The sequence below is a fragment of the Erinaceus europaeus genome, chromosome X, assembly GCF_950295315.1.
Source record: "Erinaceus europaeus chromosome X, mEriEur2.1, whole genome shotgun sequence".
Taxonomy (NCBI): domain Eukaryota; kingdom Metazoa; phylum Chordata; class Mammalia; order Eulipotyphla; family Erinaceidae; genus Erinaceus; species Erinaceus europaeus.
This window is the reverse complement of record NC_080185.1, coordinates 5,075,068-5,090,262: the sequence shown is the minus strand read 5'-3', so window position 1 is coordinate 5,090,262 and position 15,195 is coordinate 5,075,068. Positions and strand designations below refer to the sequence as shown.

The following is a 15,195-nucleotide window of genomic DNA, read 5'->3' as shown; positions in this document are numbered from 1 at the left end:
CTTGGATGGAATACAAAAAAAACAAGCAAGCCAGGAAGGCATGTGGTGAATAAAATGGGAAGGAGAATGGTAAACCTGAAGATATGAACATGTCTTTGATTCTCAGGAAGTACCTTTCCTTTATAATAGCCTGACCAGAACTCAAAGGCATCATGTCGCCAGACAAACCAGAAAGAGAAAGACCAATATGAAGTGATCTCACTTATACTTAGAACTGAAGAACAGAGAACAGGAAGGGAAAACACAAGGTGAAACTTGGACTGGGTGTGGCTTATTGCACCAATGCAAAAGACTCTGGGGAAGGAGGGAAAGAGACACGATGAAGAGACACGACTTCAGTCAAGGGGAGATGAGAGGCTGTGCCTGTGTGTTAAACATTAGACTGTAAACTCATTTGTATTTGGTAATATTTTTGAATCTGTTGCTTCAATTCAGAGATTTATATATGATTTTTTTTTAATGACCTGATTATATAAACATTTTGTTTGTAAGACTCAGCCCCATATGAGTTGGCCTTGCTAAAATCCAGGGGGCAACATCACTTTTAATAGAGGAAACAGGAGAAAGTTCATATGCCATTGCCTTCACCTAAACAGTGGGCATCACTGGATTGATTGAATCATCCTGGAGAAAATACACCCTTACTTGGGTGCTGAGTACAGTAGTAGCAGAAGAGGGATCCCACCACAAAACTAGACCTCAGAGCCAGCAGAGGTGGTGGATCTTTGAGCTGCTTTATTGAAGCACGGCTGGGATACATACCCTATACATGTTTGAGTACATGTGCAATGTGGAGCTGTGGAGCTATGAGTACACCATGAGATTATAACCACCATGAGCTGAGGAAGGTGATGGTCTTGATCTGTTCTAACCCTGCGTCTTTTGGCCACAGAAGGAAAACCAGGAGGTTTGGGGGCATAGCTTTAGATTTTATGAGAGACTGTATATTAACTGTGTCCTCACCCTGTAAGCTGTGACATTGTTGAGGCACGTGTTTGTTTTTAACTCAAAAGACACAATAATCTAGTCAGTCAAACAGGAATGGGGCTTGATGTCATAACTGTCTGACTTAGTCTCCGCCTTTCTTGGAATCACAGACTTTGGGAGGTGGAAGGGATTTCTAGAGCTCCTCTGGTCAGACTTGTTTTAATTTGACCCAAACACTGTGTCCCATAGCTGCTCTCATGGTGTGGTTGGTCCAACCCTCTTCTTACTTTGAGGGCTATCATGAAGAGAAGCCATGTTTAAGAGAACTTGTTTGACTAGCTGGTAATCGGAACACGTTTTGGACCAGTATTAATAGTTGTCACTCTTGAACACTAGGTATTGTCCTGGATTCATCCAGAAACTCAGGCAGCAATTATCCGTTGCAGCCAGCCACTTGTGGGCCCCAGTGATAAGCGCTGCAAAGAAGATGAGAAATACCTGCAGACAATAATGGATGCAAACGCGCAGTCCCACAAACTTATCATCTTTGATGCGAGGCAGAACAGTGTTGCAGACACCAACAAGGTACATTCTCCAGGGGCTCTCTTCTCAGGTGCTGTCTGAGAACCGGTCCACTCTACTGGTAGCCTCTGGTGCCCCTCCCCTCCTGAAGGTGGGGCCCTATGGAGTAGCCCAGCACTGTACTCTGAGAGGTACTATAGGGTCTTGTGCCTTGCTCACGGCTTCTTCACAACTCTGTTTGCTGAGTCAGATAAGGAGAGCCTTAGAAAGAGAGTACCAAGAATCAAGGATGAATTTTAGCAAAATCAGGAGGCTCCTGAGAGTCCCTGTAGCCCAGTCAGTGTTGTGATTGCTTGAGCAGTGAGTGCATAGCTACTCTGAAGCTTTGGCAGAATGGCATCAGCGGGGGTTGGAGATAGCTCGCCATGCTGGAGACTCTGTGTTCCAGCCCAGGACCACATGGGAGTACCAGAGAGCACTTGAGGAGGCTCTATGGATGGTGGAGTGGGTGGTGCTGTGGTGTTCCTTTATTCTCTAAAAATATAGAATAAACCCACTGGGCTAGAGGGTACCCAGCGATATGGAGCATGTGCAGGGCCTTCGGTTCCTTCTTCAGTGCCGCGGGGAAACAGAATGGAAAAAGCGAATGGAGTGGAGTCAGCTCTGTGAAAGTAGGCGAATGCAGGAAGTTCCCTTCGGGCACCGGTAGCAGCTCCTGTTCAAGCCCTTCTAGCTGAAGGGGACCAGACTACCTGGTGACAAATCAAGCTTCTAGACCCACTCTCCATGTAAGAAAGGCTCAAAACAGTTGTTTACAGTTCTTGTCAGTGGTGTGCGGCCTTCCAGTTGCCCAGCTGTGAAAGCATGGCTACTTCACTGTCCTGTGCCAGGCCCAAGGGGATTGGGCCAGCCCTGCTCAGACCCACGCACGCCTCACTGCATCAGGAGTGGTACATTTATCTCCTCACACTAGTAAATTGTAGGTTCAAAAACTGGCTTATTGAGGAAGCTCTTTGATAACAATAAACTCCCTATTTAAACTAGCCCGATCTTCACAAGTCAGTGACACTGGTGCGTCCACCTTGTGACTATCACTGCTGTGTAATTCCAGACGACGGTCAAGTTGGTCTCCGAGTGGAAACCCTATGCCCATTCTCCAGCCCCAGCCCCAGCCCTGGCCATCTATAGATTTGCTTTTTTAAAAAAAAATTAAAAAATATTTATTTTCCCTTTTGTTATTTTTTATTGTTATTGTAGTTATTATTGTTGTTGTTATTGATGTCGTCGTCGTTGGATAGGACAGAGAGAAATGGAGAGAGGAGGGGAAGACAGGGGGGAGAGAAAGATAGATACCTGCAGACCTGCTTCACTGCCTATGAAGCGACTCTCCTGAAGGTGGGGAGCTGGGGGCTTGAACCAGTATCCTTATGCCGGTCCTTGCGCTTCATGCCACATGTGCTTAACCCGCTGCGCTACTGCCCGACTCCCCAGATTTGCTTTTTTTCTGGAATTTGTACAGACACAGAGTTCCAGACTACGTGTCTTACTATGACTTTGTTGTGACTGACTTCACCTAGTGTCACATGTTCAAGACCCAGCCACGTGGTAACCTCAGCTCCTTGTGTAACTGCAAAGTAACCTGTCATTTGGGATTTAAGGAAAATTAAATGCAAATGTAGCACTGAGGGTAATGGCTACCTGTTGGTAGTCACATAGTGAAATCAGGTCTACGATTAGCTTAGTTTGGGTCTAGGTGAAGCAAAGGCCTGGCATATGTGAAGTGCCAAGCTTAATCCCTGGTACATTATATGCCAAACCTAAGCAGTGCTTCTCTCTCTCTCTCTCTCTCTCTCTCTCTCTCTCTCTCTCTCTCTGCCATAAAATAGATCATTCTGGCTACATATGCAACCTAGGTTTGAGCCCGATTCCCCCCTCCCCCTGCCTCTCTGCTTTTCTGTCTTAAAAAACAGATCTTTAGAATAAGTTACTTAACAAGATCTTATTTTCTGGGACCTGTGAATCATTTTACTTATTATATAGGAATACTGTACTAGTTGCCTTTTCTATTTGGACAGATGACACTAACAATTTAAACCTGATTCTCCCTGAGAAAGGGCTGGCTGACAGTGGTTTCAAACTGTCAATGGGCCATGGATGTTAAGTTGTGTTCTCATGAGTCTGAATTTTTGGTAGCTATGAATATGGTCTGAGTTTGGAATTGAGTCTTTGCAACTGTGACTGTGTTAATAGGAAGTTATGTCACATTCAGTGGGCCCTAGTTCAGTCCAGTGTTGCCCTAAGAGGAAGGACACAGATACAAGGAGAAGGCTGGGTGATGATGAGGCAGAGGGTACTGTGTCAGGTATCCAGGAGTACCTGGAGCCACCTGAGACAGAGAAGGCTCCACCCCAGGAGAGCACCACTCTCATTTCCAACTTTAGCCTCTGGAACTGTGAGAGATTAAAGCCTCTGGGTTTGTGGTGTTTGTTCCCAGGTCACTGGCAGGGCTGCAGGGGGCTCGCTGTGAATAGTTAAGTTGGCTGCTTCTCAAATGGACTCTGAAGAAGTGAGATCTGTCTTCTGTCTCCGACAGGCCAAGGGCGGAGGGTATGAGAGTGAAAGCGCTTACCCCAATGCGGAACTCGTGTTCTTGGAGATCCACAACATCCACGTGATGCGGGAGTCGCTTCGAAAACTGAAAGAGATTGCGTACCCTTCCATTGATGAGACCCGGTGGCTGTCCAATGTGGATGGGACGCACTGGCTGGAGTACATCCGGGTAAAAGGGCTAGCTCGCCACACAATTTCTGTTCCTGGTCTCTGTGTCAGGGCTCTAAGTCTGACTGTCTATGTGGTTTCTCATCACTGAATAAACACATCCTTGTCGTGTACTATAGCTCTCTCAGCCTCCCTGTCTAGTATCCAGACTGTGGTCTGGGGAGGGATTGTGTCCTCTAAAAAGGAGACAGTGCTGGCCTTAGATGAGGCTCTTAAAGTACTTGGTAGTGGGGCCGAGTGATGGCACACCCAGTTAAGTGCACGCTTTACCAAGTGCAAGGACCCCACCTCCCCATTCGAGTCGCTGGTACCTACCTCTGGGGGAAGGGGGGCAGCTTCACAAGTGGTGAAGCAGGTTTGTAGGTGTCTCTCTCCCTTTCTGTCTCCCAACCCCTCTCGATTTATCTCTGTCCTATCAAAATAATAGATAAATAAATAAATACTCGGGGGCCCTTTAATAAAGGGCCTTATTTGCTGCTGTTAGTTTTTCTTACTAGAACTTTTTTGTTGTTTCTTAGTTGCTCTCAATTGATTGTGTCCTTGTTTGCTTCATTGGCCTGAACAGCAAGTATTTACCCCAGAGTTCATTTCTGCTGCCATAGAAGTCACGAACAGCCTGGTCTGATTGCCCTTTTACCTGCAGATGCTCCTTGCGGGGGCAGTAAGAATCGCTGATAAGATCGAGTCTGGGAAAACGTCGGTGGTGGTACATTGCAGCGACGGCTGGGACCGCACTGCCCAGCTGACGTCTCTGGCCATGCTGATGCTGGACAGTTACTACCGTACCATCAAAGGCTTTGAGGCTCTCATAGAGAAGGAGTGGGTCAGCTTCGGCCATCGCTTTGCTCTAGTAAGTTGTGCTGTTGAAATACATGTGTTGATCACTTTGCTCTATTAAATGCAACATGCAAGCACATGTGCATGCACACACACACACACACACACACACACATACACACACACATACATGTCCACACTCCCAGGTGTTCTGCTCTATGTCAGACTTGAACTGCCTTCACAAAGCACCCTAAGCCTTGTTTATTCCTGGACATTCTATATATTTTATTTTTTAGAGTAGGTTAAGTCTTTTTTTTTTAAACTTTTTTTTTCAATATATTTTTTTCAATATTTACTTTATTTATTTATTCCCTTTTGTTGCCCTTGTTGTTTTATTGTTGTAGTTATTATTGTTGTTGTCGTTGTTGGCTAGGACAGAGAGAAATGGAGAGAGGAGGGGAAGACAGAGAGGGGGAGAGAAAGATAGACACCTGCAGACCTGCTTCACCGCCTGTGAAGTGACTCCTCTGCAGGTGGGGAGCCAGGGTTCGAACCGGGATCTTTATGCCGGTCCTTGTGCTTTGCGCCACCTGCGCTTAACCCGCTGCGCTACAGCCGGACTCCCAAGTAGGTTGAGTCTTAAAAAAGACTGTAGTCGAATTCATTTAAAAGGGGATTGGCCAGTGGCACAACCAGTTGAGTGCACTTTACCATGAGCAGGCACCTAGGTTTAAGCCCCTGGTCCACACTTGTGGGGGTGGGGTGGGGCCTTCACCAGTGGTGAATCACTTTTTGCCTCTCATTTTCTCTCTGTCCTGTCAGATCAGATCAGATCAGATCAAATCAAATCAAATCAAATCAAACAAAGACAAGAATTCATAGGCCAGAGAATTCATTTAAAGTGCACAGTTGAGAACATCAAGTCTTTTCACAGTGGTAGGCAGAAAGCTCCTCTATGTAGCTCCAAAGCCTTTACCTTCCATCTCTGAGAATGTGCCTGTAGCTGTAGGATCCTCATGGAAGTGGGAGCTGCTGGCCCTCTTCCAAGCCATCATTCCCCCCCCCCCCCATAGCCAAAGTTGTAAGATTCAGAGCTGAGGTTGTCACTTTCAGTGCGGCCGTGAGAGCTTGCTGTGTTGTGCAGGGCATGCTCCACTGTACCCTTCAGAGCCTGTGGTGACCTGGCTGTTTTTGCCTCCCTTCTCTGGCCTCCTCTCTAGAGCCTCAGCTGTGTCCTGCAACATGTGACACCCCAGGTGTCCCCTGCCACAGCCTTAATGAATAGCCACTTAAGAAGCAAGCACTGTCCCTCTAGCTGGTCTCTAATGGGACCTCCCACACGACTGTGACATGCCTGACTCTCCATCCTCGTCTCCCTAGACCCATCCTAAGATGGCCCTTTTCTGCCTCTGTGACATCACCACACCCATCTCCAACATAGAGCCTTGGGAACACTCTGCTGCCCTTGTGGTTTGCATGTTTTCTTCTATAACTGTTGGGCTGTTGGAAAAGTTATTATGTATCTTTCTAGGTTTTGTATGTAGAAAAGCATCATGAATTTTCTGACAACCCAAGTAGATTGCAGGTGACTGATTGACCCTGTGCCCCATTATCTTGGTACCCCACATGCCTAGCCAGGGGCCAGGTTTCTGATGGGCACTGAGGGGCAGGCAGGAGGCCTCACATGTTCCCTAGTTGCTCAGTGAGCAGCTATGGAAAGGAAAGATGAAGATTAAGTTGTTAACTCTTGGTGCTGAACTCTGTATGGTACATTAAACCCTGATACCCAGGCTCTCCCTTTTTTTAAAATTGTTTTTATTTACTTATTGGATAGAGACAGCCAGAAATCTAGAGGGAAGGGGGTGATAAAGAGGGAGAGAGACAGAGAGACACCTGCATCCCTGCTTCACCACCTGCAAAGCTTTCCCTCTATAGGTGGGGACCAGGGGATTGAACCTGGGTCCTTGAACATTGTAACATGTGTGCTCAACTAGGTGCGCCACCACCTGGCCCCTTTTCTCCATATTTTTTTTACTGGGGTGGGGGTGAACATCTAAACTGGGGCATGCAGCTCTGTGGGGAACAGTCACCCTAGGATCCAGAAAGCCCACTTTTGTGTACGCACCCCAAAGAAGCAAACATGTCTCTTTTGCACAGCCTTGTTGGTGGCTGTGGGACTCAGCCTCTGAAAAGCAGAGGCAGCCTGTGTCCACCAGCTGAGCCCATGTGGCCCCATGAGACCGAGAAGGCAAGAATGGGCGGGGCTTTGTGGGCATGCCAGCATAACATAATCTGAAGAGGGGTGCAGTTGTACCCCTTGAAAATCAGCTGTAGCTCAGTAGTGAAAAAGTTGTGATGCGTGCCACAGCCTGGCTGGATCTTGAGGGCCTAGCGCTGAGTGATACAGAGACAGAGTTTGTGGGACTCCGGCCCTGGGAAGCTCCAGAGCAGCCAGACTATGTGACAGGAAGTAGAAAGGTGGGTGCGGCAGGGAAAGGGAAGGAAGGGGAGTGTGGGAAGTCATCTAACAAGGAGAGTTGTACTTTTATACCACGAGAAAGTTCTGGAGGGGGGTTCACAGTGTTTGGGCAGCCCACGATGGAGAAGCTTAATGTCACTGAGCTACACAGTCACAATGGCTAAGGTGTATTTCTCACACCCTCCACCCCAGCAGAAAGCAGGGAAGAAGATAATAGTGAGGGCAGGATGGTGGTGCCCTTGGTTGAACACACATGTTACCATGATCAGGGACCTGGGTTCAAGCCCCTGGCCCCCACTTGCAGGGGGAAAGTTTCATGAGTGGTGAAGCAGGTCTGCAGGTCTATCTATCTATCTATCATCTCCCCTTCCCTCTTGATTTCTCGGTCTCTATAAAAAATACATGAATAGGGGCCAGGTGGTGGCACACCTGGTTTGAGCACACATGTTACAGTGTGCAAGGACCCAGGTTCGAGCCGCTGGTCCCCACATGCAGAAGGAAAGCTTCACAAGTGGTGAAGCAGTGCTGCAGGTGTCTCTCTGTCTCTCTCCTTTATCAACCCCTTCCCTCTCAATTTCTGACTGTTTCTATCCAACAGATAAAGATTTAAAAAATTAAATTAAAAAAAAACATGAATAGCGTGAGAGATAGATAGCATAATGGTTATGCAAAGAGACTCTCATGCCTGAGACTCTGAAGTCCCAGGTTCAATCCCCTGTACCATCATAAGCCAGAGCTGATCAGGGCTCTGGTATAAAAAATGAAAATTAAAATTAAAAAAACACATAAATATGCTTTCTTTTCCCCTTTCTTTTTCCTTCTTCTCTTCTCTTTCTTTATTCCTTCCTTTTTTTTTATAAGCCAGTAGTGTCCTAGGCTGTTGTATTGACTTGGGTGTTCTGTTTCCCTGTTGTTAAATCCTTCTTGGTGACTGTTATGGGTCCAGACACCATGGGGGGGACAAATATTTCTCACTTTCTATGTGTTGATTGAGCTCCAATTGCAAAAAATTCTCTCCATCGCCCTTTGCTCACTCATCAGACTGGTTGAAGTCTCTCATGCTCATTTTTGAGCTACATTATTTGTTTTAAATAAAGTTCAATTCAGTGGACGCCAGGCTTCAACCTGGGACTAACAACATGGCAATGCAGAGCACTACCCAAGTGAGCTATTTTGCCAGCCCTCAAACTGCTTTTTAACTTGACACTTTCAATGTGTTCTCAGTCCTCTTCATATAGTTACAGTTCATTTTTATTTGACCTGTGAAATAGCAAAAGGAAGGTAGAATATGAGAACATGTAAGAGTGGAATCAGTTACATCTCAGTAAAACCAAGGGAACAGAAATGTCCTGCTCAGCCACCTCCAGCAGCCCCTACCGCCACATACCATGTTCCCTCAAGAGTGAGATCTGGGTGCTCCGTAAGTCGAGCATATAGACTGTTGACCCTTATTCCTACTCTCAGACATAGGGCATTTGAGAAACGTGCCCTTTGCTTAGGACTTATTTTGAGAACTTACTTAATGAAACATAATAACTTGATGAGAGAGACAGACAGAACCAGAGTGTCACTCTGGAATATGCAGTGCCAGGGATCAAACGCAAGGCCTCAAGTCTATAAGTCCAGTGCTCTACCACTGTGCCACCTCTCTAGCCACTACTCATAGCGTCTCGGTTGCAGCTATAGAAAACACTGTGCTGCCAGAGCCCCGCCCCACTAGGAAAAGAGAGAGGCAGGATGGGAGTATGGATTGACCTGCCAACGCCCATGTTCAGCAGGGAAGCAATTACAGAAGCCAGACCTTCCACCTTCTGCATCCCACAATGACCCTGGGTCCATACTCCCAGAGGGTTAAAGAAAGGAAAGCTATCAGGGGAGGGGATGGGACATGGAGTTCTGGTGGTGGGAATTGTGTGGAGTTGCACCCCTCTTATGCTATGGTTTTTGTCAGTGTTTCCTTTTTATAAATAAAAATTATATACACACACACACACACACACACACACACACACACACACACACACACACACCTGGCACAAGGACCTGGGTTCAAGCCCATGGTCTTCACCTGCAGGGAGAAAGTTGTACAAGTGGTGAAGCAAGTCTACAGGTGTCTCTCTGTCTCCCCCTTCCTCTCAATTTCTCTCTGTCCTAGCAAATAAAATAAAGTTAAATAAAATGTGTCGGGCTGGGTGGTGGTATACCTGATTGAGTGCACATAATATAGTGTGCAAGGATGTTCAAGCCCCTGGTTTCCATCTAAAAGGGGAAGCTTTATGAGCGGTGAAGCAGGGCTGCAAGTGTGTATATGTCTCCCTATCTGTCTCCCTCGCCCTTCTTAATTTATGTCTCTATCCTAAATAAATAAATAAATAAATACATACATACATACATACATACATACATACATAAATAAATAAATAGAAGGCAATGTGTCAGAACCCAGTACACCAAAGTTTTTTGTTTCATGAGTCATGGGGCCAGTTCATGTCAGTGACCCTGGAAGGGTTACTGCCTGGGATTGGAGGGATTCTGTTTGGCCGTGGGGCAGACACAGTGAGGGATGCTAGCCACCAGACAATTTTCCAGGCCTTCTGGGAAGCCCACTTCCCACCTTAACCTGTTGGACATGTTATCTCTCCTCAGCGAGTGGGCCACGGCAATGACAACCACGCAGATGCTGACCGATCACCTATCTTCCTGCAGTTTATTGACTGTGTCTGGCAAATGATGAGACAGGTGAGAGACTTGGAGTTGGCTCACACTTCCCCTCAAACTGGGGATCACCTACACCTGTGTCTCTTGTCACTGGGTGTGGGCGTGTGGATGCAGGCATGGGGAGAATGCGCCTCCTACTATTTCAGTCACATAGCAATATAAGCTAAGGGGGCCAGACGGTGGCACACCCCATTGAGCACACATGTTATAATGTGCAGGGATCCGGGTTTGAGCCCCCAGTCCCCACCTGCAGAGGGGAAGCTTCAATCTCCTCCTCCCCTTTCAATTTTCTCTCTGTCCTATCCAATAAAATAGAAAGAAAAAGAAAAATAAGAAGGGACCAGGTGGTAGTATACCTGGTTGAGCACACATGGTACAGTGTGCAAGGATCTGGGTTCAAGCCCCCAGTTCCCACCTCCAGGGGTGGCACTTCAAACTGGTGAAGCAGGTCTGCCTTTCTCCCACTCTATCTCCCCCTCCCTTTTCAACTTCAATCTGTTCTGTCAAATAAAAATAGGAAAAAGAAAGGGGAATGACCTCTGGATCTGAAGTACCAGAACTGAGCCCCAGCAATAACCCTGCTGCAATTAAGAAAAATAATTATAAAAGAAAGAAAGCAAAGCAAATGTTGGGGGGTCCCTGGAGTCCTCAGGTCCTCCCATCCAGAGTCCTGAGAGAAATGAATATCTGGAAGCCTATGTCAGAATTCTACAAGTTACCTTGCTCAGAGTGCTCCCTCTGGTGGGCCTGGGGCAGTCTGTAGGTCTTCTAAACACCCCTTGGTTCTGGTGTGAAGCCAAAAAGCATCAGCCAGCAGCCAGAGAATGCTCGGCTTGCAGGCCTGGGCTGTCTGCCTCCCTCCACCAGCCTACCAGGGGATGAGACTCCGGGACAGTCTGCTGAGACTTTACTCAGCCTCCCAGGACCCTGAGGGTCCCCTCAAATGCTGCCTTGGCATTTCTGACCAGCAGATAGCACCTGGGGCAGTAGGGGCTAGAGAGCACAGCCGCATCTCCAGGAGTCAGAGCAAGGGACTGGGCAGCCAGAGGAGATTGCCAGAGTCTCTGCTGTCACCTTGGACTTGCTTCAGAGCAGCCTTGAGAACCCTCTGGAAATCCCTTTTCCCCCAGCGTTGGCTGGCACAAAGCCACAGTTGGAGGGAAGGGCGTGGTATTGGAGGCAGACACCTGCTGGAAGAGTGACAGGTCGTAGCCACTTGTCCCGTGCAGTCACCCACAGCAGCATCTGTGCTAATGCCATCAGGAACAGGACTCGTGGACACTACCTTCAGGTCAACAAAGGGTTTCAGAGTCATTCTAGAACAGAATTGTCTGCATGGTGCCAGGGAACAGAACAGGGGTGTCGCAGGTGCATTAACTGAGTGACCTCTCTGGGTGAGCTTTGTGATTCTATATACTTAGAGGGAGACGGAGGGGAGGACAAGGCACCGAAGCTCTGTTTCACCATCCACAGAGCCACTGGTCCTGTCCAAAGTGCTCCTGGGACTGAGCACAGGTATCAATCCTTGTAAGGCACACACAGTACCTGCTGGGATTTCTCTTGACCCCATTTTAGGGAAAAAAAATCTTGGATAAGTGGGATACAAAAATAATGGTTCCAGATGAGCATTTTTTTTTATGATTGTTAGGTAACATTTTCATCCCCAAAGCCTCACTGCACATGTGTGTGAGTTTACACTAGTTTAAACTGGCTTTAATTTGTCCTTGTGCTAAGGGCCTATTTTCATATCTGACTAATACCATTTTTGTACTCTTTATTCAATTTTTTTTAGAGAGAGAGAGAGGAGAGGAGAGAGAGATAGAAAGAGGCCCCCCACAGTACTAAGGGTCCTTCAATACTGTGAGGTCTGGGCTTGAACCTGGGTTGTGCACATGGCAAAGTAGCACACTATCCAAGTGAGCTATTTCATCACCCTTGTATATTGAATTTTAAGTAAAAGAAAGGGGGTTTGTACTATAAGATGTCAGCTGCCTCTCCAAGCTTTGAGTCTACCCGTGAAATACAAGTAATTTCTTCTAGAATAACACTAATGCCAAGTAGATGCAGCAATATGACCCGATTTTATTAACTAAGTCACGATTGATTGAAATGCAGCTTATTAGACAAGATGGATTTATATAACAAAATTGATTTACTTTTCACTTGCTGGTAAATCCAGAGGTTTTCAGAACTGAGAAGAAAAGCCAGTCAGTGTGTACATAATCACTCTTTCAGACTAAGGGGAAGAGTGATTGAGGAACTATTTAATAGAGTCTGGAAGACATTCTCCCATGGCAGAATAATTATATTTAAGTTATTAAAGTATTATTTGACTAACTATTTAGTAAAGCCCTAGTTGAGCAGACACTTGACACTTTAGATAGCCTTGTCCCGGAGGGGTGCAGAATTTCACGCTACATTTCTATGGCATTGCTGTAACCGTATATTTTAGGTATATTGTAGAGTTTCCAGAGAAGAGGCCCAAACAAACTAAACCACAGAGACTTAATTTTTCACTTGTGTCCCTCCAGCTACTGCTGTGTCTCTTTATCAACTGTTCTTTATTTTTATTTTTTTGATTTGAGTATAATACCACAGTGTCCTCAGAATCCAAATAGCAGGCCTGCTCCAACATAAATAGCAGAAGCCGGGAGTTGGGCTGTAGCTCAGCGGGTTAAGCGCAGGTGGCGCAAAGCACAAGGTCGGAATAAGGATCCCGGTTTGAGCCCCCGGCTCCCCACCTGCAGGGGAGTCGCTTCACAAGCGGTGAAGCAGGTCTGCAGGTGTCTTTCTCTGCCCCTCTCTGTCTTCCCCTCCTCTCTCCATTTCTCTCTGTCCTATCTAACAACGACAACATCAGTAACAATAATAACTACAAGAACAACGAAAAACAAGGACAACAAAAGAGAAAATAAATAAATAAAATATTTAAAATAAAATAATAAATAGCAGAAGCCCTGGAGTTCTGGTTGCAGAACTGGCTGGAGGCCACCCACCCTGACTTCCCATACATTGTGCTCCTCATTTGGTCAAAGAAAGGTTTTAGAACAAACCCCCCCCCCAAAAAAAAAAAAAAAGAACAAACCCCGCCAGGTTCCCAGATCCAGGCTTCCAGATCCAGTCTCCCAGACCCCAGGGTTAAGAATAAAGACTCATACAACCTCAAAGCATGCCAGTAGAAGTAGTATTGCCTGTCAGCAAATATTTATGGGTGTTTGGAAATAAGATACAGAATTGCCACTCCGGCCTTGCTTTAAGATTTCAGTATATGTCAGTGCATGTGTTTGCTCAGAATTCATAAATGTCATGGTGCCTATAATTAATAGAGCATAACTAAGCTACATAGGAAAGCAACAGGGAAAGTGGACATAGTGGACTTGGCCATCTGGTATTTTATGTATTGCTGGGAAATGAACCCAAGAACTCACTGATGTGTAATGCCACTGAGTAACCTCCCCAGCCTAAAAGCCCCCCTTATTATTAGAAGCAGAGAGGGAGAAGGGGTGAGACACCAAAGTACTGCTCTATATCCATTAAATTCTTGTCCTGTTTGTTCAAGATTTATTTATGAGAGAGAGAGAGAGAGAGAGAAGAGAGAAGAGAGGAAGAGAGGAAGAGAGGTGGGATGGAGAAGGAGGAGGAAGGAGAGAAGGTAAGGCAGAGAGAACCAGAGTATCACTGTGGCATATGTGGTGCCAGGGATTGAACTCATGACCTCATGCTTGAGATTCTAATGCTTTATCCATGGACCACCTCTGAGTCACAAGCTGTTTTTTTTTTTTAACTTAAAAATTTTTTTTTAATATTTATTTATTTTCCCTTTTGTTGCCTTTGTTATTTTATTGTTGTAGTTATTATTATTGATGTCATTGTAGTTGGATAGGACAGAGAGAAATGGAGAGAGGAGGGGAAGACAGAGAGGGGGAGAGAAAGACAGACACCTGCAGACCTGCTTCACCGCTTGTGAAGCGACTCTTCTGTAGGTGGGGAGCTGGGGGCTCGAACCAGGATCCTTACTCTGGTCCTTGTGCTTTGCACCATGTGCACTTAAACCCGCTGCGCTACCACCCGACTCACTCAAGCTGTGGTTTTATTTGGTTCTATCCATGGTGCTCCCAGGGGGTGCCAGGGATAGAACTGAGGATGTGTCACTGGAAAGGCTTATGCTCCACTACTTTTAAAAGCTAATCATTTGGAGTGTGATGCCATTTTCAGATTTGCCAAGTGACAGTCTCACAGGTTCTGTAGGCCTGGGAGAGAATCAGCCAGCAGTTAATTCATCTCAGAACAAGAACCTTAGTTCTACTACCATCACAGCTAGGTTCTAGATGTTTCTGAAGAAGTGGCACTCTGATGGAGCTTCTTAGGAAAAAGTACTTTCTTTGAGAGCAACCCCTAACATATTTTGCCTAAGGTTGCTGAGCAGAATTCCTTAAGCTGGCAGATGTAAGAGCCAGTTGACAAGAAACACTTCAGGTGTGGGTTGGCTGGGCCTAGATGGACTTGCCTCTAACTGAGATGTTTGTCCCTGATCTAGGAAAGTAACACAATGAAGTCACAAATAGACTTGCCCATCAGTGTTATTCCTAAGATGATGGGCTTGACCATGGTCACAAAAGGCACTCTGGGGACTGATTTATTTATTTTTACCTCCAGGATTGTCACTGGGGCTCGGTGCCTGCACTACGAATCCACTGCTCCTGCAGCCATTTTTTTTTCTTCGACTTTTTTGGATAGGACAGAGAGAAATTGAGAGGGGAGGGGAAGGTAGAGAGGGAGAGAGAAAGATAGACACCTACAGACCTGCTTCACCACTTATGAAGCGACTCCTCCTGTAGTTGGGGAGCTGGGGGCTCGAACTGGGATCCTTGTGCTGGTACTTGTGCTTCGTACTATGTGTGCCACCGCCTGGCCCCCTGAGGACTGATCTTGAAATTAGCTGACTTGAATTCAGCTTTGGTGGCTGTGTATCTGTCCAGTTTTGCTCTGATTGG

The 15,195-nt window shown here is 46.4% G+C and overlaps 1 protein-coding gene across 6 annotated transcripts in view; it reads left to right on the top strand.

Moving 5' to 3' along the window:
* Nucleotides 1-15,195, top strand: part of MTMR1 (myotubularin related protein 1) — a 58,732-nt gene that overhangs the window by 36,857 nt on the left and 6,680 nt on the right. For all 6 annotated transcript variants that reach the window (XM_060183543.1, XM_016191461.2, XM_016191460.2 and 3 more), the window contains 4 exons: nucleotides 1,324-1,512; nucleotides 4,043-4,228; nucleotides 4,871-5,077; nucleotides 10,130-10,222. In XM_060183543.1, the coding sequence (XP_060039526.1) occupies nucleotides 1,324-1,512; nucleotides 4,043-4,228; nucleotides 4,871-5,077; nucleotides 10,130-10,222 (675 nt within the window). The remainder of the gene's footprint in view (nucleotides 1-1,323; nucleotides 1,513-4,042; nucleotides 4,229-4,870; nucleotides 5,078-10,129; nucleotides 10,223-15,195) is intronic.